Raw genomic sequence first — 27,219 nt, forward strand, 5'->3', positions numbered from 1 at the left:
GGAGGAGGGCATGGCAACCCACTCCAGTATTCTTGCCTGGAGAATCCCATGGACAGAGGAGCCTGGCGGGCTGCAGTCCATGGGGTTGCAAAGAGTCACACACAACTGAGCGGGTAAGCATAGCACAGAGGGATGAAGGGAGCTTCTGCAAATCAGGGAATGTCTAGTCAGTATGCTCTGGATAATTGTTGCCTATCCCTACCACCAACATGAAATTGACTTCAGCTTCCCCTCATTTCCCCCCACCCCCCGCCCCGGAGCATGTTCATGTGACTTAAGACTTGTCTTGACCCAGAGTGGAAAAGATGCCCTTAATGTGAATATGGACTTCCCAAGTGGTAAAGACTTTACTAGTGGTAAAGAACCTACCTGCCAAAGCCAGAGATATAAGAAACACAGGTTCAATCCCTGGGTTGGGAAGATCCCCTGGAGGAGGGCACAACAACCCATTCCAGTACTCTTGCCTGGAAAATCTCATGGACAGAGGAGCCTGGTGGGCTATAGTCCATAGGGTTGCAAAGAATCGGATATGACCCAAGTGACTTAGCATGCAAGCACAAGGTGAATATATTTTTTTCCAGAAAATTCATTTCAACCATGCTAAGAATCCAGGAGTATCACTAGGGAGGAAAGAAAGACATCTCCGAAGCCCTTTGAAGGTGAAAAATAATTCCATAGGAAGAACGATGATCTTAATTAAATATTAGATGTAATTAGCCCAAAGTGTAAATGTTGGGAATATTAATTAGGGTCTCTTTGGAATGGTTGTCAGTGTTAATAAGAAACCGCAGGGGTCCCACCAACATCTGTCTGAGAACTCCAGGCATGGGAGTGCATCTCTGGTTCCAAGGACTTGAGTGCTACCTGTAGGCTCCTTGGCTACCGTGGACACTGTCTGTTAGAGTTGAGTACCCTGGCTTTATTTTTCTGGGCTCCAAAATCACTGCAGATGGTGATTGCAGCCATGAAATTAAAAGACGCTTACTCCTTGGAAGGAAAGTTATGACCAACCTAGACAGCATATTAAAAAGCAGAGACATTACTTTGCCAACAAAAATCCGTCTAGTCAAGGCTATAGTTTTTCCAGTGGTCATGTATGGATGTGAGAGTTGGACTAGAAAGAAAGCTGAGTGCTGAAGAATTGATGCTTTTGAACTGTGGTGTTGGAGAAGACTCTTGAGAGTCCCTTGGACTGAAAGGAGATCCAACCAGTCCATTCTAAAGGAGATCAGCCCCGGGTGTTCTTTGAAAGGACTGATGCTAAAGCTGAAACTCCAATAGTTTGGCCACCTGATGCGAAGAGTTGACTCATTGGAAAAGACTCTGATGCTGGGAGAGATTAGGGGCAGGAGGAGAAGGGGACGACAGAGGATGAAATGGCTGGATGGCATCACCGACTTGATGGACATGGGTTTGGGTGGACTCTGGGAGTTGGTGATGGACAGGGAGGCCTGGAGTGCTGCAGTTCATGGGGTCGCAAAGAGTCGGACACGACTGAGCAACTGAACTGAACTGAACCCTGGTTTTGCCAGATTGGTGCAGGTTTGGGTGGAGGTTAGGATTTGTCCTGGCTCCAGTGGTGCTCCTACTTGGTCCTTGCCCTTGGCTCTTGGAACCTCAGAGCCTCCAGAAGCCAGGCTTCAGGCTTGAGGTGGCGGAAATTTCCCAAGCTGCTATTCTAACACTTGCAGAGGATACCCCTCGTCCCTCCGCAGTTTGGCAATCAGAAGCCTGGCCTCTTTGAATCAAATATCCCAGCATCTGCGGGCTCCCCATGTGGCACTAGTGGTAAAGAATCTGCCTGCCAGTGCAGGAGATGAAAGAGACGAAGGTTCCATCCCCAGGTCGGGAAGATACCCTGGAGAAGGAAATGGCAACCCACTCCAGTACTCTCTCCTGGAAAAAAACCATGGACAGAGGAGCCTGGAGGGTTATAGTCCACAGGGTCACAAAGAGCTGGACATGACTGAGCAACTGACTGACTGACCCTAGCACCTGACATGCCTCCTGATGGAAAACGGGTCTCAGAGTCACTGTATATGTGACAGAGAGTGGCTTATTTATTTAAAATCAGAAACGTATCTCCCCACCAGGGGATCTTCTTGCCAGATGAGAGATACCTTGGCATGGGATAAACACGGGCTCTGGTTCAGCTCCTGGCTTTCCTCAGAAATACCTGTGGCTGTGACCTCACAATATTATTTATCAGCTCTGGGCCACAGTATCCTTTACAATGAAATAAAGTGGGATTCCAGATGTAAAGCAGAGTCTAGACCTTGGCACTATTAACCTTCGGAGCTGGATAATCCTGGGTGGTGGTGGGGTGATCCTGTGCATCGTAGGGTGTTCAGTAGCATCTCTGGCCTCCTAGAAGCTCTAGACGCTGGTGCCACTTAATCCCCAGTTGTGATGCCACTTAATCCCCAGTTGTGACAAATGAGAGTGTCTCTAGTCATTGCTTCATGTCTCCTGGGAAGAAATCATCCTTGCTTAAGGACTTTTGCTGTAAAAAGGCTCAGCACCATGCCTGATGCCCACTACATGTGAGTGTCACTCGCTTTGTCTTCTGGGCTCTGGTTTGAAGAGGATGTCTTTCAGATGGAGCAGAGAAATGTGACACCATCACTGGTCTTCTCATAAGCCCACTTTTGCTGGGTTTGACGAACTTGTGTGTACAGTGTAGATGTCTGGTGATACAAAGAACATTCTGGAAAAGATTCTATGGCATCCCTCTCCCACCATGCTTAACACTGTTGATCTTCAAGTCTGGCTGAGCCACCCCCTCCTTGGTTTAGGGAGAAGGCACCCCCTTTTCTATCCCTGCTTCACCACTGACTGTATTTCCTGCCCAAAGTATTTGTGCAAACACAGCTTCTTAACTGATGTCCCCGTGATTCATGATAAGTCTGCCACAACGATGAGAAAACCTTTTCTGCAAAGGGCCCAATAGTTCAATAGTTTAGGCTCTGTGGCCTATATGGTCTCTTATCATAGTGACTCAAGTCTGCCACTGGGGCACAGTGAGCATGGTGTGTCCCAATAAAACTTTATTTACAAACACAAGTCATGGGCCAGATTTCTTCCAGAGTTCATTTGCGCATCCCTCTCCTATCCCCTCCCCTCCATCCTGTTGCCAAATGAAGCCTAACAGAGCCCAGAGTTCACTGGCTAAGCATGCACTCACTTAACAGACACTGGGGTCTGTTGACTTTGCAGCCAGTGTGCTTTGGAACCCTGGAGATAGAGCAGAGAATGTGATGCAGCCTTCTACCATCTGGATGTTCACAGGCAAATCATCAGGCAATGGCAGTACCTCGAGTTACATGGGAAGTGAGCAAAGCTGAAGTAGAGCATAGAGGACAGGCAGCTGATGTGATATTATTGTCAAGGAGACTGGCTGGGGGATCTGGAACCTCAAAGAGAAGCCAAGGGCTCCCCTGGTGGCTCAGTGGTAAAGAATCTGCCTGCCAATGCAGGAGACACGGGTTCAATCCCTGGTCCGGGAAGATCCCACGTGCCAGAGGGCAACAAATCCCATTCACCATGACTACTGAGCCTGTGCTCTTGAGCCCAGGAGCCACAACATGGAAGCCCATGTGCCTAAAGCCCGAGGTCCCAAAGAAAAACCACCACATTGAGATACTCACACACCACAAGTTGAGAGTAGCCCCCGCTCTTTGAACTAGAGAAGAGCCTGCACAGCAATGAAGACCCAGCAGAGCCAAAAGTAAATAAATAAATATTTTAAAAGAGAGAGAGAAGCTGAGACTAGCCAGGCAAGGGAGTAGGAGAGTACTCCCCAAGCACAGGAGGCAGCAAACAGGAAGACATGATGTTGTTGAGAGGATAAAGAGACCATACGCTTCCTGAGGTCAGGCCCTTCCCTGGGCAGTGCCAAGAGGGGTCAGATCCTAGCACGGAGCAGCTGCTGCTTTGCAGAAGCACATGGGACTGGTTCTGTCTTCCTGAGATGGCTCTGCCATGCAGAAAGGCTAGGTGGGCGTATACGTTCCTGTGAAAGCATTTCTACTGAAGGTGGAGCAAGGAAAGCCGTGTCTATATTGACCATCTCTCTCTACCCCTGATCCTGTGAACATTTCAGGTTCCCTTGGTGTTTTTTACAAGACCGTCTTTCAGAGACAAGCGAGGGGAGGGGCAGGAGAGGCTGAAATAGATCTTTGGGCAGAAGTGAAATCTGTCCCAGAGAATTTCCCTTTGGAGGATTCTCAAGGTCCCAAAGCTTCTAGGACTTCTCATGAGCCAGAAAGAAGTTGCATCACATGGAATTTCTGTGCACAAGTCTATTGAGCAGCCCTGTAGAAGAAAAGAATACTAGTTGGCTGATATACAGTATTTTTTTTTTTTTTTTGGTATTAGTCAAGACCTTTTTGGTTGCATGTAATGGAAAATCGGACTTACACAGACATTTACTGAGTTATGGAATTTAAACAGCAGCATTACTGACTGCAGAAAGAGCTGGATCCAAGACTTCAGATGATGTCAGGGGGACTTAGTGGGTCTGCGTTTCCATTTCTGGGCTCCGTTTTCCTCCGGGTCGGCTTCTGCTTTAGGGAGGCCCCCTTTCAAGAGGCATTTCTTGGTAGCTCCAAGCTGGTATTATGTTTTCCAGTTACCAATCATCGTAGTGAAGGAACTTCCTCCCTGAACGCCAGTCGGGTCCCAGGATAAAGCCTCACAGGAGTGGCAAGGGGTCAACTCGCTAACCGGCTTAGAGGGATGAGCATGAGCCCCCATCACTGTGGCCGTGAGAGGAGAGCCCTCTGGTCAGCCAGACTGGGTCACGTGACCCAGAGGAAGGTTCGGCCACATCTGCAGGTCATGGGCTGGGAGTGGACGTGTCCCCTGAGAGGGAACTGGGCTTATCCTTGAAGAGGCTGAACAGTGAGCGACAGTGACGGTGAATGTGGTTTCCCAAGGACAGATAGTTAACTTTGCACCTCAAGCGATCCAACCCCAGCACAGTCAGACCCTCACAGCCCCCCAGTGCCGTGAAAACATGTTGCCAAGAAAGCCACGGCTGTGCATTTTTGCTTCCGATGGCACAGACATTTGGAGAAATTAGTCCAGGGGAGGAAAGGGCCTGTTGGGGGTGTTTTCACTTGTAAAATGTTTTAAACTTATCCTAAGTGCTGTTCTCTTCCAAGTGTCATCTTTAACATTCTAATTAAGGTTCCTTCTAAACAAATGCACCAGCTCTTGGCACCGCTCTTGAGAATAAACTTTTTTTCTAGCCTCTCTGTCATAATGGGTTTTGCTGTATTCAAGTTGCTTGGGCTGAAGATGCTCTCAAATGTCAGTGGCAGGGACTCTGGAGATGGGAGAGATTCTGACATTGTTGCCCTGGTATCATTACAGGAGGGATGAAGTCACATCTAATTGGCCACAGACAATGGGAGAGGGAACTATTGGGTGGGCTTAATTGCTAAGCTTTCCCTCTCTCTCTCTGACTGTGCAATCCCATTTCTTAAGACCATGGGAAATTTAGACCTCTGGGTTACAGTCCCTGATGCCGTCTGTGTGTGTACGTGTGTGTGTGTGTGTGTGTGTAGGGTAGTAAAGTTGTGGGGGTGGGGGTGGAAAGAGAGGTTTCCTGAAAGGGAAGCATTTGAACACTTCTTTTTTTATTCTTTTGACTTGACTGTAATTATCACATTGCATGTTTTGCCTAGATCTGAAGGGCGAATTGTTATATAATGCTCTACTTATAAAAAAAAAAATAGGGAATCGGGGGGAGGCATTGATTAACGAGGCTAAGAGTCAAATCCATGTTTTGCAGAGACACTTAAAATGAGACTATCGTAGAGGGTCATCGTTGTCCAAATTAGGTCTTGAATTTTCATCAGCCACTTCATGTTGGCTCTGAGAACATCACACACACACACACACACACACACACACACACACTGACCCTTGCAAGGACCACCACCCCCATCCCATTATGTGAGCCAAAGCACATAAAATGTTGATTAAATTCTAATGCTTACACGAATTGTCTCTCCTCTCAAGAACACACACGTTCAATTTAATCTCTCTTGGCATTTTAAGTATCAAATCAAGGCTCCGCTGTCACTGGCGACGACTACAGGCTCACATGTTCCAAAATGGGAATGAAATTAGAAAGACCTGCCAGAAAAATCCAGTGCAGAAGAACACAGACTCTCACATTGTGTAGCTCTTGGGCTGCATGACATGCGAAAGGGTCTTCCACCTTTCAGAGCCTCGATTTCTGCATCTGTACAGTGGGCCTGTCTCAGTGATAACTGTTCTGTCCTTTAGTTGCTAAGTCCTGTCTGACTCTTTGCGGCCGCCTGAACTGTAACCTGCCAGGCTTCTCTGTCTGTGGAATTTCCCAGGCACGAATACTGGAGTGGGTTGCCATTTCCTTCTCCAGGGGATCTTCCCCACCCAGGGATGGAACCCATGTCTCCTGCATTGGCAGGCGGGTTCTTTACCACTGAGCCACCAGGGAGGCCCTGGTGATGGTTACTTCATCCTTATACGGTCTGATGAAGATGGTACCCATCTCAGGCTCTGGGCACCACCCTGGTACCCACGTGACATCTGGGGAGCTGTTGTTCCTGGGTCTGGGGAGAAGGTTCTGCCTGGTGCTCGCTCATGGTTTCTCTCCCTCTCTCTGATTTTCCAGGGTAATCAGGAAGCAGCAGCTGCCCCTGACACAATGGCTCAGCCTTACGCTTCGGCCCAGTTTGCCCCCCCTCAGAACGGCATCCCCGCGGAATACACGGCCCCTCACCCCCACCCCGCACCGGAGTACACTGGCCAGACCACCGTCCCGGAGCACACGTTAAACCTGTACCCTCCCGCGCAGTCGCACTCGGAGCAGAGCGCCGCGGACACGAGCGCGCACACCGTCTCGGGCACGGCCACAGTAAGTGTGCGCTGGTTTCGGGGGGCAGGGCGGGACCCCAGGATTCCTGGAATGACTGCGGGGCACACCTCTATGCAACTAGGGGGGCCCCATCCTGAAAAGCGATCCCTAAGCTCATCTTTGGAGTCCCAGCCTCTCCAGGTTCACCTCACTCACCTGCGTGCATCCTCTCGAGACGCTGGTTTAAATCAATACATTTTCCCATTAACCGCGTGTTTTGTTAAAGCGGAATGTTAATCTCTTTTCTGCTTCTGCAGTTTCGCTTTTTCTGGGATTATGTCGTCTGTGTGGAATTATACACTATGTAATCTTTTTATTTTTAATTGCCTTTTTGGAGATGCCATTTACATACCATAAAATCCACCTATTCAAGGTATACAATTCAGGGATCATTATGGTATTTACAGAACTGTACAACCACTGCCACAGTCTATTTTAGGAATATTTCCATCACCCCCCAATCCATCTGTCCTTTGCAGCCACCCCCTGCCGGGTTCCCGCCCCAGCCCTCCATATCTTAGCCAAATTCATTCAAGTTGCACCCACATTGTGGCTTATGTCCTTAGCGTCTTCTTTATTGCATAGCCCCCGAGGTATGGGTGACCTGGGCTGCCAAAAGGCAGCAAGAGAATTTTGTAGAACTGTTTTGCATTTTGATGGTGGTGGTAACATACCTCTGTGCACCCAAAAGTCAACTTTCTTGCCTATGAATGGATGGAATGGATTAAAAACAAGCAAACAAACAGAAAAGAAACAGTCTATCACCACTACCAATGGAAAGCAATATTGTTGGCTATTCATAAAAGCTAGTCACTCTAAACAAAAATGATGATTAAAAGTACACCACATTTATCTGCATACCACCGGAAGTAGCCATGCAATGTGCATCTCAGGAGAGGTATATGTAAACATTTAGGAAACCTTGTTCTATGGAATTCTTGAGAAGCCTGGACACATGCAGCTTCTCTCCAGAACACTTTATAGGTGCAAGGCACTTAGGCCTCTTTCTCCTAACCTCTGAAAAACTAGTATTTGTGAAGAAGTGTATTGGTTTGAAACGTCATCTGTGTTCTTGGAACCAAGTTCAGTTCAATTCAATTGCTCACTTGTGTCCAGCTCTTTGCAACCCCATGGACTGTAGTACCTCAGGCTTCCCTGTCTATCACCAACTCCTGGAGCTTGCTCAAACTCATGTCCATCAAGTGGGTGATGCCATCCAACCATCTCATCCTCTGCCATCCCCTTCTTATAACCAAGGCAACCATCTAACTTTGCTACCTGGTACCTCATTCACTTGGAAGTTCAGTTTGGAGATTTTTCAAAATAATGTAAATTGGAAAGTTTTCTATTGCCTTCCCTTTTTATTGTGCCAAAATACATATAAAAATTTTAACCATTTTATCATGTACAGTCCAGTGGCATTAAGTACATTCACAGTGTAGCACATCCATCACCACTACAGAGCCCCAGACATCCCCATCTCCCCAACAGGAAACCTAGTATCCATCAGGCAGACGTCTTCCATTCCTCCCTCCCCACAGCCCCTGGGAGTCACCAGTCTGCTTTCTTTCTGTATACATTTGCCTCTTCTGGCTTTTTCAAAAGACTCAGTCGTACAGTATATGACCTTTTGTGTCTGTCTCCTTTCACTTAGAATGTTTTCAAGGTTCATCCGAGTTGTAGCATGGACCAGCATGTCATTCTTTTTCAATGACTGAATCCTGTTCCACTGTATGGATAGGTCCTATTTTGTTTATCTGTCCATCCATTGATGGGCATTTGGCTTGTTTCTACCTCTGGGCTATTGTCAATAGTGCTGCCGCCGCCTTGTTTGTCATTGTTTGCTGTAACTTAGAGACGGATTTATTAAATGGGCTTGCAAATGTCGTAGGTGCTTATTGTCGACGATAAGTATTGACTACCAGTGGTAGTGATGGGGCTGTTGTTCATTTGTGTGTTGGGTTTTTTTGTGTGTGTGATAACCAATGATAGGGCTTGTTATTTTAGGACTAAAAAAGTTCCCATCAGGCATCATTTATTAAACTTCCACATGGACCAACCATACACACTGCTGTGGAAGATTCATTCCTTCACTCACAGAGATTTATTAAACATCTACTTAGGCCAGGACTCATACTTGATGATGTGAGTGAGCCACACGGAAATGATCTTTTCCATCTTTTTTGAAAAAAATTGTATTTTGGCTGCACTGGGTCTTCTTTGCTGTGTGCATGGGCTTCCTCCAGTTGCGGAGAGTGGGGCTCCTTTCCAGCTGTGGTGCACAGGCTTCTCACTGCGGTGGCTTCTCTTGCATGGGCTCAGTAGTTGTGGCACATCGGCTTTGTTGCCCCGTGGCACGTGGACTCTTCCCAGACCAGGGATTGAACCCATGACCCTTGCACTGGCAGGTGGATTCTTAACCGCTGGACCACCATGGAAGTCCAGCTCATTCCCTCTTAGAACTAAATGTGGGAGACAGAGTAAAAATGTAGGAATCAAATAGCTCTATAAACAGACATGGTGAGTCATGCTCTTAAGCAAAAGACCAGTGCTATGGAGGATTAAAAAAAAGAGGAGAGGTACCACCTGCAAATGAGTAGCTGGAGGACATTTCTTCAAGGACATGATATTTAAGGGGAACAGAAAAAGCTTCCAGGTAAAAGGAATACCAAGGTCATGGGTCCCAAGGTTGGAAAGAGCTGGGCTTATTCAAAGACTTGAAAAAGAAAAAATACCGAGGCAGTGTGTCTAAGGGCTTGTGAAGAGGGTGTAGGGATGCACAGTGGCAAAGGAGAACAAGAAGCAGCCACAGGGATCCTACGGTGTGTTCTATAATAGGGTGGGATTCCCAGTTGAAAGCTATGGGAAGCCATTGAAAAGAGTTTAAGCCAGAAAAGTTTAAAAAATGACATTTCGAAGGGTAGAATTAATTATGCCTATGCTGTGCTTAGTCGCTCAGTCATGTCCAACTCTTTGAGACTCTATGGACTGCAGCCCCCACCAGGCTCCTCACTCCATGAGGATTCTCCAGGCAAGGATACTGGAGTGGGTGGCCATGCCCTCCTCCAGGGGATCTTCCAGACCCAGGGATCAAACCCATTTCTCCCACACTGCAGGCAAATTCTTTACCATTTGAGCCACCAGGGAAGCTTACCTTAAAGGAAATATTAAGCCAGCAGGCTCAATATCCTTTTCTCACATAAAGAACTCTTAAGAGATCAACCCGGCAACTTTTAAATTGCATCTTGTGTGTCCACAGTGCCCCTGGCACTACAGCGAGGTGACATGGTGAGCAAACAGGCTCCCTCGATCAGAGAGCTTTTATGCAGAGAGCCAAATACATAGGTCAAAGATGGTTCCACCAGGGTCAATGTGAACTCCTTTTCTCAGTGTTTATTTTTACTTATGTATGTATTTGGCCGTGCCAGGTCTTGGCTGTGGCATATGGATCTTCAGTCCTGTCGTGGCATGCTGGATCCATAGTTTAGGCATGTGTGCTCTTAGTTTTGGCATCTAGTTCCCCAACCAGGGATGGCACCTGGGCTCCCTGCATTTCGAGCTTGGAGTCTTAGTCACTGGACTACCAGAGAAGTTCCTGAGACTTCTCATTAAAGGTGTTGAACGAACAGAAAATGGTCAGTGCTAAAGGCAGTATGGTGAGCCATTTGCATAGAGAGCTTGAATTGATACCTTTGTCAAGTGTAGGCAATGGAGAGAAAGTCAAGGACTGATCACTAGAGAGCTCATGGGTGGTGAGGTTTGGAAGAAAAGGCGCTATTAATGAGACATAAAGAGGGTACCTGGATGGAGGGTTGAACCAGAGAGTGCCGTCATGGCAGCCTGGCAGGCATGAACTGAGGACATGATTGAAGCTGGCATACTGGACATCACCGAAGACCCAGGAGAAAGTAAAGTATTGGGGAGCAATTCCAGGGGGCCAAGAGTTGAGGAATAAATGGGAAATACCAGAATGGGTGTGCACAGTACCCTCATAAACCTTTGGAGTAAAGAGGAGAAAGAAAAGATAGCAACGGAAGAGCACAGAGGTCTGAGGAACTGGTTTGTAGGAGAGTGGATTTTGACTCAATATTTTACACCACAGAGAAGAGAGATGGAGGAAGGACAGGGAATCAGAGATAGGGAATGACTCAGGGAGAAAGCAGCAGAGTATTTTGGAGGAAATAGGAAGGAATCTGACCGTGAGCACACAGATTCAGTAGGTAGTCTGGGAAAGGAGAAGATGTGCTTTATTTTTTACAGCTCCATTGACATATAAATGACATACAATAAGCTGTGCATACTGAATAATTTTGTAATTATTTAGTGTCAATAAGTACATACGTATGGAACCATTTCAACTCTCATGATAATAGATATATCCATCATCTTCAAAGTGTTCTTTTTTTTCCACCTGGTAATCACTTTATTTTTGTTTACTTATTTATACATTTGTTTATTTATATTGAAGTGTAGTTGATTTACAATGTTGTATTACTTTCAGAAGTACATAAATACAGTTGTACATATATTCAGTTATATATACATATATATGTGCATACATATGTGTGTGTGTATATATATATTCTTTTTCATTTTATATATAGTCATTTGTATCTCTTAATCCTAGATTCCAAATTTATCCCTCCCCTGCCTTTTCCCTTGTTTTGTATATCTGTGAATCTGTTTCTATTCTGCAAATTCATTTGCTCCATATTTTAAATCCCACGTATAAGTCAGATCATATAATATTTGTCTTTCTCTTCATGACTCACTACACCTTGTATGATCATCTCTAGGTCTCTCCATGTTGCTGCAAATGGCATTATTTCATTCTTTTTTATGGTTGAGTTATATTCCACTGTATATTTATATGTAACAGCAAAGAAGTTCCTTAAAAAACTAAAAATAGAGTTGTCATATGATCCAGTGACCCCACTCCTGGGTATTTATCTAGAAAAAGAAAACTATAACTTGAAAAGATACATGCACCCTGGAGTTTACTCATAACCCCTCTGTAATCTTCCCTCTCCATTCTCCTCTCCCCCATTCCCAGGAATCAACTGATCTGCTCCTGTAGTTTAGTTTTCAGTTTCTAGAATTTTCTATAAGTGACAGCAAGCATTGCATGTTTTTTCCCACTTCTTCTGGCTCCACTCTCACTCAGCATCATTGTTCACAGATTTGTCCACCTTGTTGCATGCATCAGTCCGTTCAGTCAGTTCAGTCATTCAGTCGTGTCCAACTCTTAGTGACCCCATGGACTGTAGGCACACCAGGCTTCACTGTCCATCACCAACTCCTGGAGCTTGGTCAAACTCATGTCCATCAGGTCAGTGATGCCATCCAGCCATCTCATCCTCTGTTGTCCCCTTCTCCTCCTGCCCTCAATCTTTCCCAGCATCAAGGTCTTTTCCAATGAGTCACCTCTTCATGTCAGGTGGCCAAAGTGTTGGAGTTCCAGCTTCAGCATCAGTCCTTCCAAAGAATATTCAGGACTGATTTCCTTTAGCATTGACTGATTTGATCTCCTTGCAGTCCAAGGGATTCTCAAGAGTCTTCTCCAACAGCACAGTTCAAAAGCATCAAGTCTTCGGCACTCAGCTTTCTTTATAGTCCAGTCTCACATCCATACATGACTACTGGAAAAACCATAGCCTTGACTAGACAGACTGTTGTTGACAAAGCAATGTCTCTGCTTTTTAATATACTGTCTAGGTTGGTCATAACTTTCCTTCCAAGGAGCAGGCGTCTTTTAATTTCATGGCTGCAGTCACCATCTGCAGTGATTTTGGAGCCTCCAAAAATAAAATCTGTCACTGTTTCCATTGTTCCCCCATCTATTTGCCATGAAGTGATGGGACTGGATACCATGATCTTAGTTTTTTGAAAGTTGAGTTTTAAGCCAACTTTTTCACTCTCCTCTTTCACTTTCATCAAGAGGTTCTTTAGTTCTTCTTTGCTTTCTGCCATAAGAGTGGTATCATCTGCATATCTAAGGTTATTGATGTTTCTCCCGGCAGTCTTGATTCCAGCTTGTGCTTCATCCAGCCCAGCATTTCTCATGATGTACTCTGCTGCTGCTGCTGCTGCTAAGTCACTTCAGTCGTGTCCGACTCTGTGCGACCCCATAGACGGCAGCCCACCAGGCTTCCCCGTCCCTGGGATTCTCCAGGCAAGAACACTGGAGTGGGTTGCCATTTCCTTCTCCAATGCATGAAAGTGAAAAGTGAAAGTGAAGTCGCTCAGTCGTGTCCGACTCTAGCGACCCCATGGACTGCAGCCTACCAGGCTCCTCCGTCCATGGGATCTTCTAGGCAAAAGTATTGGAGTGGGGTGCCATTGCCTTCTCCGGATGTACTCTGCATATAAGTTAAATAAGCAGGGTGACAGTAATCAGCCTTGACATACTCCTTTCCTGATTTGGAACCAGTCTGTTTTTCCATGTCCAGTTCTAACTGTTGCTTCTTGACCTACATACAGATTTTACAGGCACAAAGTAAGGTGGTCTGATATTACCTTCTCTTTAAGAATTTTCCACATTTTGTTGGGCTGTACACAGTCAAAAGCTTTGGCATAGTCAATAAAGCAGAAGTAGATGTTTTTCTGGAACTCTCTTGTTTTTTGATGATCCAGCAGATATTGGCAATTTGATCTCTGGTTGTTGGCATGCATCAGTAGCCTACTCCTTATATACCGCTTTGTAGAAGGTGCCACAATTTGTTGATTCATTTACCTGTGGATGGGCATCTGGTTGTTTTCCATTTTTGGCCACAAAGAAATGACCAGCTTACAAATAGGGACTGCCATGGATGCCTGAAAACATTTCAGTTTTAAGGCAAAAAAAAAAAAACTGTCACTGTCCATTCTGGCTGCTGTAACAAGACTAGACAGCAGAAATTTATTGCTCACAGTTCACGAGGCTGGAAGTCTAAGATCAGAGTGCCAGATGGTCAGGGGAGGGTCCGATTCCTGGTTCAGAGCCTCTCTGCCTTTTCACATGATGAGAGGGGTGAGGGGCTCTCTGAAGTCTGTTTTATGAGGGCACTAATCCTATTTGTGAGGGTTGCACCCTCATGACCTAATCACCTTGCCAAAGCCCCATCCTCTAACGCCATCACGTGAGACTTGAGGATTCTAACATGTGAGTCTGGGGCAGTGATTGGGGGACACAAGCATTCATACCCTAGCAAGAAGGAAGAGTAAGTGTGTGAGGAAACGGATGAATCCTGAGGTCAAGAGACAACCTGAGAAGGTCCTTGTATGCGACCTTCAAGCTCATCGTCAACTGACAGAGTGAGAAAGGGAAAAAATTGGAAGCAACAGAATGAGTCCTAAAATTGGGCAAATCTGCCAGGAATCTGGCTCAGAGAATCCCTAGGGTTTTTGAAGGGCATGGACAGCCTCTCTGACTTTGGAGACTGTGGAGTTGTGGTGGGACATGGTTGTTTGATGACTGTGTCTATTCTAGCGATGTTTGGATGGTACACACTGCTTACAGGAGCTCTTCCAGGAAAGAGGACCATGATGAGGTGAACCAGGAGGGATTTGTGTCTGATCCTGAAGGGAGTCTTAGAACGTAGCCTCTTAGCTGGTTTTGAGGAAGGAGCAGTCATCCTAACAGGTGCCATCTTATTTTCTGCTGCAATTACATACTTGTGCTTTTCTCCCTTCTGCCAAAAGGGAAGATGCTTCTGTTTGTCCGTGACCTACTTTTGAGTTGTAGTAACCTGGCCTGACTGAGCAGAACATAGTCTATGACGAGTTTCTTCAAACTGTCTCTGCATCCTCCTGCGTTTACCAAGTGCACCATCTCTTTACTTAACCTCAAAGTGGGTCAGAGCCATGCTTCTGCCAACCCTGGAATACACAGCCCTGTATCAGACACCTCATTTATTACCCACAGGGTAGAGTTGTACCCAGAATAACTCCAACTGTCCTTTGACCGGTGCACAAAGTGCTTATTGCCAGTCTGAGGTCACTCGAGGGGCCGTTATAGAGAAAAGATTGATCCATCTGGTAGGCTCCAAGAACATCTAATATATGCACATCATTTCACACAAAGTGCAGGATCTGTAAAAGGGAAGCAGACTGCACCCAGAGTTCCCAGCCAGAGTCGAGGAAAGTACAGACAGAAAAGAACTACCAGGTCATCCTTTCAGCTCCCCAAGGGCTGAGATGAGTCCCCGCAGGACATTTTTCTGCTGAATGCCTATTTAATGCAGGCCTCCAAACACATCATGGATCACTGTGCTGACAGAGCCAATGCTGTATTATATTAGAGACTGCTCCTGACAAGGTATTTTACTCTTGACATATTATAATTAGAGATTTGCAAGTGGTGAATTTCTCCATGTATCTCCAATAGCAACTTAACTTCTATTTTTAACACCTCTGCAGTCTGTCTAACAGTTTCCCACCAGCTCCAGGAACTAATGGGAAAAAGAACGTGGGACTTAGAGCTTGGTCTCTGAGCTCTGGGCTCCGTCAACAGAGAGAGGAGCTGTTTAAGAAGCCAACTTTCACTTGATCTTCAGCTCCTTCTAACTGGAGTGCTAACTGTGTCCCCAGTTTTCATCAATACCTTTGAGAAGATAAGACTTGGGTTGTTGATAACTTCCTGTCCTTAACCCTTTACATGATGGCTCTTCTTTGGAAGCTGATTATATAGGTAAGGTTTGGAGAAAACCGTTCAATGCACTCCTTTTTGTTAACTGGCGATTATTATTATTACTATTAATTATTCTGGCAATTAATGTTTGTGGCTAAAAAAAAAATCACACACTAGAAAAGTGTGTAAAATGTAAACTAAAATTTTCTTAGAAACAAGAGTCACCAATTCTTCATATTTCCTTCCAGAAATGCTCTGTGCAAACACAAACATATGCCTGTGTCTTGGTCTGTTCAGGCTGCTATAACAAAAATCTTATAAATTGGCTGACTCATAAACAATAAGTATTTATCTCTCGCAGTTTGGAGGGTGGGAAGTCCAACATAGTGGCATCAACACGTGTGGTGTCTGGTGAGAATCCACCTCCTGCTTCATGAAGAGCCATCTTGTCGCTGAGTCCTCACTTAGCAGAAGGAGCGAGGGGGCTCTTGGGAGTCTCCTTTATTTTATTTTTATTGGAATATAATTGCTTTACAACATTGTGTTAGTTTCTGCTGTATGACAAAGTGACTCAACCATATGCAACCATATATTCCCTCCCTCTTTGATCTCTCTCCCACCTCACCCCCAACCCAGCCACCTAGGTCATCACAGAGCACTGAGCTGAGCTCTCTGTACTTTATATCAGCTTCTCACTAGCTAGCTGTTTTACACATGGCAGTATATATGTGTCAATCCGAATCTCCCACTTTGTCCCACCCTCCCCTTCCCTTCTGGAATCTCCTTTACAAAGCCACTGATCTCATTTATGGCAACACTAGTGGTAAAGAACCCGCCTGCCAATGCAGGAGACGTAGAAAAACGTGCGTTCGATCCTGGGTTGGGAAGATCCCCTGGAGCAGGGAATGGCTATCCACTCCAGTATTCTTGCCTGAGAATTCCATGGACAGAGAAGCCCGGTGGGCTACTGTCCATGGGGTTGCAAAGAATCAGACACGACTGAAGTGACTGAGCACGCATGCACAGTCTCATTCATGAGGACTCCACCCTCATGACCTGATCACCTTCCAAAGGCCCCACCTCCTAATACCATCGCCTTGGAATCTAGGATTTCAGCATATGAATTTTGAGGAGACACAAACTCTTGGTTTATAGCAGCCTGATTGTCTGTTTCTCTCTCTGTCTCTTATTCAATCTTCACATCTTCTAACTTCTCACTAGTTCCATTCCCAAAAGGACAGAATTAAAGTCTATTAATCACCTGCTTTGGCACCTTTTATATCTTGGAGATCGTTCTGTATCAAGCTTTGCATTCTCTTTTTTTTCATTTTGTGTGCTGTCTGACATAGAGAGGTCTGCCAGTGATTAAACTGGGTTGTTCCTGGGGTTCATTTTGCAGGGTCTGTATTCTCAATAGGCTATAGTGAGCAGCTGAGAGCAAATAGCACTGCCCACTTCCGGTATCTCTATGAATGGTTAAAGGTGCCTGGGTTTAAATGTAGGCCCTCCAGGGAGCCACGTGCAGCCCGCAGACAGTCTTAAGAAGGCCTGCCACCCTCCCCCTTGCCCAGGACATTGTGCCATCCAATTCAGTTCACAGCCATTCCCCCGTGTGTCTGGGGCTATACCTCTCTTTAACAAAAGAAAGTAACTTGAGAGCTGTCTGGTGTCAGGGACAAGAAAAGGAAAGACATGCTCCCACTGAATGAGACCTGTTACGGTCACAGACCCTACTGGATACACTTTCATCCTTCATCTCATTTTGTCCTCACCAAACCTTTTACGGGGCTTCCCCGATGGCTCAGCGATAAAGAATCCACCTACAATGCAAGAGATGTGTCTTTGATCCCTGGGTCAGGAAGATCCCCGGGAGAAGGCAATGGCAACCCACTCCAGTATTCTTGCCTGGAAAACCCCATGGACGGAGGAGCCTGGCGGGCTGCAGTCCAAGGAGTCACAAAAGAGCCAGACATAACTTGGCAAGGAAATAACAATAGCAAAGCTTTTATATGCTGTTAGTGCTCCCCATGTTACACTGAGAGCCCGAGGTTCAAGATGCCATGAGTATGGAGGAGTTGTGAGGCAGAGTAGAGACCCTCACCAGCTAGGTCTCGTGTCGAAGTTCAGACTTTCCTCAATCTCCAGGCTCTTCCCTACAAGGTCTCCTGGCCAGCAGCTAAGATGACCAGTGCCCGGGACCAGGCAGAACAATCTACAGTTCCACCCAAGGCTGGTTTCTTCAGCCTGCTCTCCAGTTTAGAGAAGCAGGTCAGCTAAGAAGCTGAAATCAGGATTTGCCAGGGTTAACCTCTTGGCTTCACCATTTCCAAGTGGTGGTGAAGGCTGTTGGACTGGTGGTTTGACCTCTCTGCTCTTAGAGTCCTACTGTTTCCTTCCTGCATGGTGGTTCTGCCATTCTGCAAACACCCTTCCTCTTCCCTTCTAAACGTCACCAGAGAAAAATTGTAGAAAAATACCTGAAGCCTCTCTTCCTGTCGGAAAACTTTGGCATTCCCTGCTTCCGTTTAAAGTTTAGCAAAATCGCTAAAGGATGCCAATCTAAAAATAGGGTAAGTAGCTCCATCAAAACAGAAGGCAGGGACTTCCCTGGTGGTCCAGTGGCTAACAATCTGCCTTGCAGTACAGGGGATGTGAGTTCGATCCCTGGTTGGGGAACTAAGATCCCACATGCCATGGGGCAACTAAGCTTGCACAACATAACAGAAGATCCTGCATGCCACAACTCAGACCTGATGCAGCCAAATCAATAAAGAAAAATAAATATTTTAAGAAACAGGAGGCAGAGCATCCAGTCTCAGAAATAACAGTGTTTGCTCATCAAGTCTCAGGCCATGTTGTGATCACTGTACATATACAATCTTGACCCTCCATCATCAAAAAAAGAGAAAAGAATAGAAGTATATAGGAGGCATTGTCATCCTCCAGTTGAAAAACCCGAGGCAAGTAACTTTCTGAAGGTCATTGAAGCTAACAGATGGGAGCCAGGGCTCCAAACCAGGTGTGTCAGACCAAAACTCTTTAGGGCTTGGAGCCCAGAAGGCACCCCCAGGCAGGTTGGGGCACACACCCAGGGCTCGTCTCTCCATCCACAGCCACAGCAAAGAAGAATGCTTTGCCCAGGAATTCTTCCATCCACCCTGGGGAGGGCCCTGGCAGATCCAGACATGTGCAATATTACAGGCTTAGCGCCGGCTCTTATTTGAGACCAGTGCCTTGAGCAAACTCCAATAACATGTTTCAGTGGCTTCAAAATTGTCTTTTCAGATGACAGTGTAGCTGAGCTGTTTTGTCAATACCAGTTCCGCTTTCCTAAGGTTCACATTTGCTTTAAGGACACAGGTACTGCCTCTAGTTCCCTCTTGAGGCTGAGTATTATGCGTTTGCTTGCTGTCTATGCTTTAGAATAAATGGTCTGTGGCTTTCAGGATGAATTAAAAGCCTGTGTTACCCAATTCCAGGGCCATTTTTACCATTCCAAAGCACCAGGTGACCAAAGATCACCCAGTCCTGGGGGTCCAGTGTGTATCATGGAGTCCAAGTTCAGTTCAGTTCAGTCGCTCAGTCGTGTCCAACTCTTTCTTCAACCCATGGACTGCAGCACACCAGGCCTCCCTGTCCATCACCAACTTCCAGAGCTTGCTCCAACTCATGTCCATCGAGTTGGTGACGCCATCCAGCCATCTCATCCTCTGTCATCCCCTTGTCCTCCTGCTTTCAATCTTTCCCAGCATCAGGGTCTTTTCTAATGAGTCAGTTCTTCACATCAGGTGGCCAAAGTATTGGAGTTTCAGCTTCAGCATCAGTCCTTCCAATGAATGTTCAGGACTGATTTCCTTTAGGATGGACTGGTTGGATCTCCTTGCAGTCCAAGGGACTCTCAAGAGTCTTCTCCAACACCACAGTTCAAAAACATCAACGCTTTGGCACTCAATTTTGGAGGCCAACTTAAGATAATTCTAAAGCCATGAGCTGATGCGACCCAAGTCTAATGTCTAGGAAGGACAGGCTTCCAGGGCTGCTGCCTGGAAGTTTGGAAGAATTGAAGGTTCTCATGACAAGTCAGGAAAAATGGTTTGGGATAAATAAAAACCCTTAGGTATTTTCAGGAGAAGGGGCTTCCCAGGTGGCACAGTGGTAAGGAATACACCTCCCAGTGAAGGAGATGCAAGAGATGTGGGTTCCATCCCTGGGTCTAGAAGATACCCTGGGGTAGGAAATGACAACCAGCTCTAGTATTCTTACCTGGAGAATCCCATGGACCGAGAAGCCTGGAGGGCTACAGTCCATGGTGTCGCAGAGAGCTGGACACAACAGTTGCTCAGTCATGTCTGACTCTTTGCGATCCCATGGACTATAGACTGCCAGGCTCCTCTGTCCATAGAATTCTCCAGGCAAGAAGACTGGAGTGAGTTGCCATTCCCTTCTCTAGGGGATCTTCCTGACCCAGGGATGGAACTCTAGTCTCCTGCATCGCAGGCAGATTCTTTATCATCTAAGCCACCAGGGAATCCGACAGCCACAGACACCCACACACACATTATCAACACATTATCAGGACAGGTAGTGAAACATCAAGATAAAGAGCATGGAGCTCCCATCCCAGTTCTGACCCTGGGTGGGACCACTGGCATGGGATGGAAACTCTCTGAGCCTCACTTTCTCCCTTTGAGTACAGGAGGCTGTGACATCTTGATGAGATAATGCTGATGAAGGGCTTAGCACAGAGATGGGCACATAGTAAATATTCTACCAGATGAGCTATCGTAATCAGGAAATAATTACATCATTCTCCATGGGAAGTCAGAGCATTCTCCTTTGTCCTGAATTCTTCTTTCTAATTTTTTTTTTTTCAGGACCATAAATCCATCCTAAGAATTGTGAAATTTCCTGGGTTAAGGGGGAAACAAAGATTCAATTTCCCACACTTATTTTTAAAGGAATTCTTGTATGTAATGATTTCCATACAAATCGTTTTCAATCACTCATGCCTGAGTTCAGCTGATGGGTACAGGCAAGTCATTGACCTAAGTCTGGGTCAGAGAGAGCAAGGTTAGGGTTTATTAAAGGGATATATGACTTAATGTTTAGCCCACATGGCTGAAGCCATCTTGCTTTTGCTGAACTAGGGAAGAACAGACCTATTCTATTTCTTTAGGGAGACTTATTGTCGAATTTCCACTGGGAGTGTTAAGTCACCAGAAATGTTTCTTTGTGACTTTGTCTTCATTTGGTGTTTTGTGCTTGTTCATACCTATATTCGTTGTCATCAATTTTACCCTCTCAGTATGACTAAGCAGTCTGTATCCTTGATGAAGATGTTAGTCTTTGAGCAAGTGTTTGCGCAGTGTCATTGTAAAGGGTTGGGATAATGACTGGATAATTCAAAGATGAAGTGGACTGTCTATGAGCTACACAAACGACTTTTAGGTGCTGGAGGAACCTTTGCATACCCCATGGCCTCATGCAGTGGTTTCATTCCTCTTGTTTGTTTTCATTCAGAGATTAATCTGTTTTGTGGGCAGCATTTGAATCACTCATTAGCCAGCCATCAGCTCATGCTTTTAATTCGTGGCCATATATTTTTGCAAGTTGATGGTGAATTCCTATAAAATCTGTGCTGTGTTGGATTTTAGGCAGGAGAAAGAAGTTGGCTGTGCTGTTAATTGAGGGTTCCTGGGGGCTTCCAGTCAAACTCTTGGAGTATTAGAGTTTGAAGGAACCACCTGTTGCAATCTCCTCATTGTATGGGTGTTAGGTGATCACATAAGGGCTGAAACCCAGATACTTTCAGGCTCAGGCAAGTAACGTACATATATGAAAGGGTTTGGTTTATGCTGGCTGCTGCTGCTAAGTCACTTCAGTCGTGTCCGACTCTGGGCAACCCCACAGATGGCAGCCCACCAGGCTCCTCTGTCCCTGGGATTCTCCAGACAAGAATACTCGAGTGGGTTACCATTTCCTTCTCCAATGCGTGAAAGTGAAAAGTGAAAGTGAAGTCGCTCAGTCATGCCTGACTCCTAGCGACCCCATGGACTGCAGCCTACCAGGCTCCTCTGTCCACGGGATTTTCCAGGCAAGAGCACTAGAGTGGGGTGCCATTGCCTTCTCCGATTTATACTGGAGACATCAGTAAAAGAAATAATTTTCTCCATTAAGATAAGAATGATAAAACCTTAGGCATTATGCTATGTGAGGCTTCCCTGGTGGCTTAGTGGTAAAAGATCCGCCTGCAGTGCAGGAGCCATGGGAAACTCGGGTTCAATCCCTAAGTCAGGCAGATCCCCTGGAGCAGGGTATGGCAACCCAGTCCAGTATTCTTGCCTGAAGAAACCCATGGATAGAGGAGCCTGGCAGGCTACAGTCCACAGGGTCACAAGAGTCGGACGTGACTGAAGCGACTTAGAACGCATGCACACATGATGCTGTGTGACCCCTTGATAAAACCCTGTTGGTAGTCTAGAGGGCTCATGGCCCTTCCTCCCTTTCCTATCATTCCATTCAATCTCTGCCATATTGAATTGCTAGCCCGGCATTGCAATATCTTGATTTTTTTTCAAGAGCGAGCAGCATTTTGGATTTTTTCTGTGCTCTCCCATTCACTTCTATTTTGTTCCTTTTTGTTATCTGCCCAGCCTCTGAAGATACCAAGTTTATAACCCCTGACTAGTCTTTGAACCTTCATTTATTCTTTTTTAATAAGAGGTGAAATAAGGAAGCTTAACCCTTTGAGTGAGACTCTATTTCAGGTTTATAAAAAAAGGCAGCTTGGCTACTTCTGCATGACAATGCAGAGGTTCATAGAATGTGAGAGCTTGAAGTGACCATCTGGTCTACCGGCTTTGTTTACAAATGATGCCAAGGCTCAGAGAGGGAATGGGACCTGCCTGAGTCACACAGTGAATACCTCAGCAAAAACTAGAGCAGGGACAAGAAAATTTCCACTGTACCGTGGCCCTCCCTGTGCATCCTACTGGCTATGACCATGCTTTTTTTCTGTCTCCTGGATTCTGTAGTAGCTTTCAAAGTCCACGTACTTAGGGTTATGTCTGCATAAAAATAGACAAAGCCCACTAACCCTGCCTGTAGGAGCAAGTCAGGCTATATGATTTAAGGTTCCATTTCTCTTTGATATTCCGTTTTGGTTCCTAGTCAGAGGTTTCAGCCAGCAGTAGACCCTGCTTCTGTAAAGGCTTCTGGAGTTCTGAAAGGAGGTGATTTTATCTTGTTCTCTCTCCTGCTGATCATGATGGTTGTACTGCTCATTCAATAGTGTTCCGTATTCCAACCGGCTCTAGTCTCAATTTCTCCTGGGCCAGAACACTCTAACCAGGGAGTCGTGGATTTTATCTTTGCATCTCTGAAGAGCATGGAGGCTGTCAGATTGTCAAGTGATAGCCTTTGATGTAGAGCTCAGTCCAGCCCATCGTCCTAGCTCCCCGAAGGGCAGAAGGTCAAACGGTGGGTTCTGCCCACCTCAGCAGAGTCCCCAGACCCTTGCGAGACAAGTCAATCTGGCAGATGAGCCAACCAGAGTGGAGACCCCACAGAAATGCTCATGGGTTCTCCAACTCTTGGACTTAGGAGAGAAGACCACTATAATACAGACTCTAACTCAGTCCTCTGACACCGGGAATGTCCGAATGTAGCCTGTCTAGAGGCCCTGACTTTTATGTGCTCTCTATGTCCTTGGAACAAAGCTACATGGGCAAGTTTGTTCCCCAATAAAACAAAATTTGCAGACTGTACAGTCCAAAACAAGCCAGGCCCTCAGGACCAAAGTCATTTTAAGGCTTAAGTGTTGCAGACATTTTTCAAAAAAAAAGCAATTATTCTCCAATAAGAAATGATTTTTTTTTTAAGTCCCTGTTCTAGTTTTTGCTGAAATATTCACTGTGTGATTCAGGCAGATCCTGAGATAGTATGTGTGTGTGTATGTGTGTGTATATATATATATATATATATATGTTGCGCTATACCCTAGAGGGGTGGGATGGGAGAGTGGCAGGGAGGTCCAAGAGGGAAGGGACATATATGTACTTACGGCTGATTCATTGTTGGTTTCTGCCATACAACAATGTGAATCAGCCGTGATCACACATATGTCCCCTCCCTCTCGGGCCTCCCTGCCACTCTCCCATCCCACCTGTCCAGGTTGTCACAGAGCTCCGAGCTGAGCTCCCTGTGTTATACAGCAGCTTCCAACCAGCTATCTGTTTTATGCATAAAAGTGTATATAGGTCAGTGCTACTGTCTCGGTTCTTCTCACCCTCTCCTTCCCCTACTAGGTCTGTAAGTCTGTTCTCTAAGCCTGCGTCTCTATTCCTGCCCTGCAGATATGTTCATCAGTACCATTTTTTTTCTAGATTCCACAGATATATATATATATCTCTTTCTCTGTGTTTATATGTATTTGTTTTTCTCTTTCTGACTTATTTCACTCTATAAAATAGGCCCTGGGTTCAGCCACCTCATTAGAACTGACTCAAATCTGTGCAGACTTATTTTGGAAGCAAAAAGGCTTTTCAGAAAAATCATGGAATTAGTTGCAAATAATACAATTCAACAAGTTTGAGCTGCCTTGTCTCTTAAAAGGGGGAAACGTTGATGTGCATCTTGATTGTGTGTGTGTGTGCGTAGTTGCATCATTTGCATCTGATCCTACAATCCCATGATGGACTGTAACCCGCCAGGCCTCTCTGTCCACAGAATTTTCCTGGTGAGAGTACTAGAGTGGGGTGCCATGCCTTCCTCCAGGGGTCATCTGGATCGGTAGATGGTGAGAAACAAATAGAAATTTTGGAAACTGAAAGAAAAACGTTAAAAAAAGAGTCAAGTATCCTGTGTGCTGCTGCTACTGCTGCTAAGTCGCTTCAGTCATGTCCAGCTCTGTGCGACCCCATAGACGGCAGCCCACCAGGCTCCCCTGTCCCTGGGATTCTCCAGGCAAGAACACTGGAGTGGGTTGCCATTTCCTTCTCCAATGCATGAAAGTGAAAAGTGAAAGTGAAGTCGCTCAGTCGTGTCCGACTCTTAGCGACCCCATGGACTGTAGCCCACCAGGCTCCTCTGTCCATGGGATTTTCCAGGCAAGAGTACTGGAGTGGGGTGCCATTGCCTTTTCCGATCCTTAATGTCTAAATAACAGTATCTAGCAGGTAGTGAGTGCATGTTAAATGCCCAGTGCAGCGATGCTCCCAGCGCTCTGGACATGATCTGATGGAAGCTTACAGCATCCAGAGGAGGTGGGTACCATAATTAACCCCTTGTTACCGAGGTGAAAAAACCAGAGCAGAGAGAAATCAAGGAGAGGGCTCAGGTCACATCACAAAGCCGCTAAGAGCAGAGCTGGGATTCAGAGGAAGTCAGTTCACCTCAGGGTTTGCTTCCTAACTCAGTCATGAGCCACGCACTCTGCTGCAAATTTTACTCACATTCCGTAACCCGTCATGGGATGGTTGTGACGATGCCAGAATGACAGGTAAGGAAACAGCACAGATGTTCAGTAACTTGCCCCCAGGCCGTACAACTAATAAAAGGAGGGGAGTAAATGCCAACAAAAGCCCGGTAGATTCCTAAACCCAAAATGTGTGACTTCCCCCATCAGAAATCGTTTATTTGACCAAAATGACATTCCCTCCTATTTTAAACATGATAACAATGTAGCAAACAAGTATCTTAACAATCTTGCCGGTAATTCTTACTTTAGCTCTAAACTGCCTCCATTTACACACACACACACTCTTCCATCTCCCAATCACCACCTCCCCCCATGGCATCCAGTGACCCCCACGGTGTGAAAGGGACCCTCAGACCCCTTGGCAAGCTGACTACAGGAAGCCTGGATCTCCCAGAGAAACTTGCTACAAGGAAATCGCTAATTATAACCCAAATTGTATTTGACTTCTGCATCTCTGCTTCACGTTATCACACTGTAATTTAAAGAGATTGTTCCCTGGCCTTTTTTTAGGGGAAGAAATTAACTACCTTTTTTTTTTTCATACTTAGAAAAGCAGTGGTAGCAGCAGTACCCGAATGACAGGAGGTGGGTCTTGTCCCCCCCTTTTCCCTCTAATTGGCTTGCAAGTGGGAGTCAGGTTAGCAATTATGTGAGGAGTTGCCTAGGGTTCCAGGCAGTGTCTCTGGGTGACGCTCATCTGGTGAGTTCACAAAAGGGAAAGAGATCCTGGGGGTGGGGCAGGCTGGGGGGACGAGCCTCGAAGTCTCCTTGACTCCCGGAGGTGGAAGTTCAGAGAAGGAGAGAGGCAAGGCAGCTTAGTCCTGGGAGTTGAAAGTCTTTTGTTTTGAATCTTAGAAAGTGAAAGTGAAGTCGCTCAGTCATGTCTGACTCTTAGTGACCCCATGGACTGCAGCCTACCAGGCTCCTCCATCCATGGGATTTTCCAGGCAAGAGTACTGGAGTAGGGTGCCATTGCCTTCTCCGTTTAAATCTTGGAAGCCTGTGGCATTGAAGAATGGAGGGGACCTGATCAAAGGTTGCAAAAAGAAGTAGGGAGCATGGCATAGACATTAGAGCCTTGGATGTCCTTCTGCCTGGTCCAGCAGCCCCCAGACCTCACTCCAGTCAGGCTGCTCCCTCTTCTCTCCAGCCTTCACCTCTCCCAGGCCTTTTGTATCAGCATTAATTAGCTAAGCCAAGGCTTGGCAAACTGACCCAATGAGTCAGTTCTGGCCCACTGCCCCTTTTTGTCAATAAAGTTTTATTGGCACACAGCCATACCAGTCCTTTCATGTATTGTCCATGGCTACCTTTGCATTACAACAACAGAGCAGAGTAAGTGCAAAGAGACACAGGCCTGCAAAACTCAAAATTCTTACCCTTTGCCCCTCTGCAGAAAATTGGTTGATCCCTGAACTAGGATACTAGCTTATGTATTATTGGCCTGCTGAACTTGACTCCATACCTCAAGCATCTCAAAGCAATTTACTGCCTACATTTAAAAATGGGTGATTTTACGGTATAATCTGGCTTTGATTAAAAAGTGCAAAAGTCTTACAAACCATGATAATGATGTAGAAATGTTCAGGATGGGCTGTCCCTCCAGACAGTATGCCGTGGTCACCAACATTCCTATAGTATTTCACCAAGCTTACCTCTTCCATCCACATGGACTGGTCCTCATAGGCGTTTGAGTTTGACTAGGGCATCTCGGTTTTCTGGATTATTTTTTAATGAAATAATTCTAATTTCTCCCTTGACCAAAATTGCATTTATTTTATTCTTTCTTCTCCATCAAACTGGGCTTCCCTATGGAACTCTGGCAAGGAAATAAATGTTTGTGCCATGCCAGGATTTAGTGAATTTCATAGTTCTATCAGAAATGTAGCATCTCCTTCTACCTCTAAACGCATCCATACATACATGTAGTGTCCACATTTTCAAAAAAAAAAAAACCTTTGAAATTGAAATCTGTATCACCATTGACTGACTTAAATCAAAACAGGGTTAGTAAGTGTTACCTTCATCTGAGATCATAAAATGAAGGACTTCCCTGTGGTCCAGTGGCCAAGACTTTGCACTCACAGTGAAGGGGAACCAGGTTCCCTCCCTGGTCAAGGGTGCCACAACTAAGAGTTTGCTTGCTTCATCTAAAGGACCTGCGTGCCACGACTAAAACCTGGTACAGCCAAATAAATATTTGTAAAAAAATAAAATAGATCA

General features: G+C 45.8%; 1 protein-coding gene across 18 annotated transcripts in view; it reads left to right on the plus strand.

Annotated features, from left to right (window-relative positions):
- Positions 1 to 27,219, plus strand: part of RBFOX1 (RNA binding fox-1 homolog 1) — a 2,439,741-nt gene that overhangs the window by 2,227,359 nt on the left and 185,163 nt on the right. For all 18 annotated transcript variants that reach the window (XM_070779612.1, XM_070779617.1, XM_070779611.1 and 15 more), the window contains one exon: positions 6,668 to 6,910. In XM_070779612.1, coding sequence (XP_070635713.1) covers positions 6,668 to 6,910 — 243 coding nt within the window. The remainder of the gene's footprint in view (positions 1 to 6,667; positions 6,911 to 27,219) is intronic.

The sequence above is a fragment of the Bos indicus genome, chromosome 25, assembly GCF_029378745.1.
Source record: "Bos indicus isolate NIAB-ARS_2022 breed Sahiwal x Tharparkar chromosome 25, NIAB-ARS_B.indTharparkar_mat_pri_1.0, whole genome shotgun sequence".
Taxonomy (NCBI): domain Eukaryota; kingdom Metazoa; phylum Chordata; class Mammalia; order Artiodactyla; family Bovidae; genus Bos; species Bos indicus.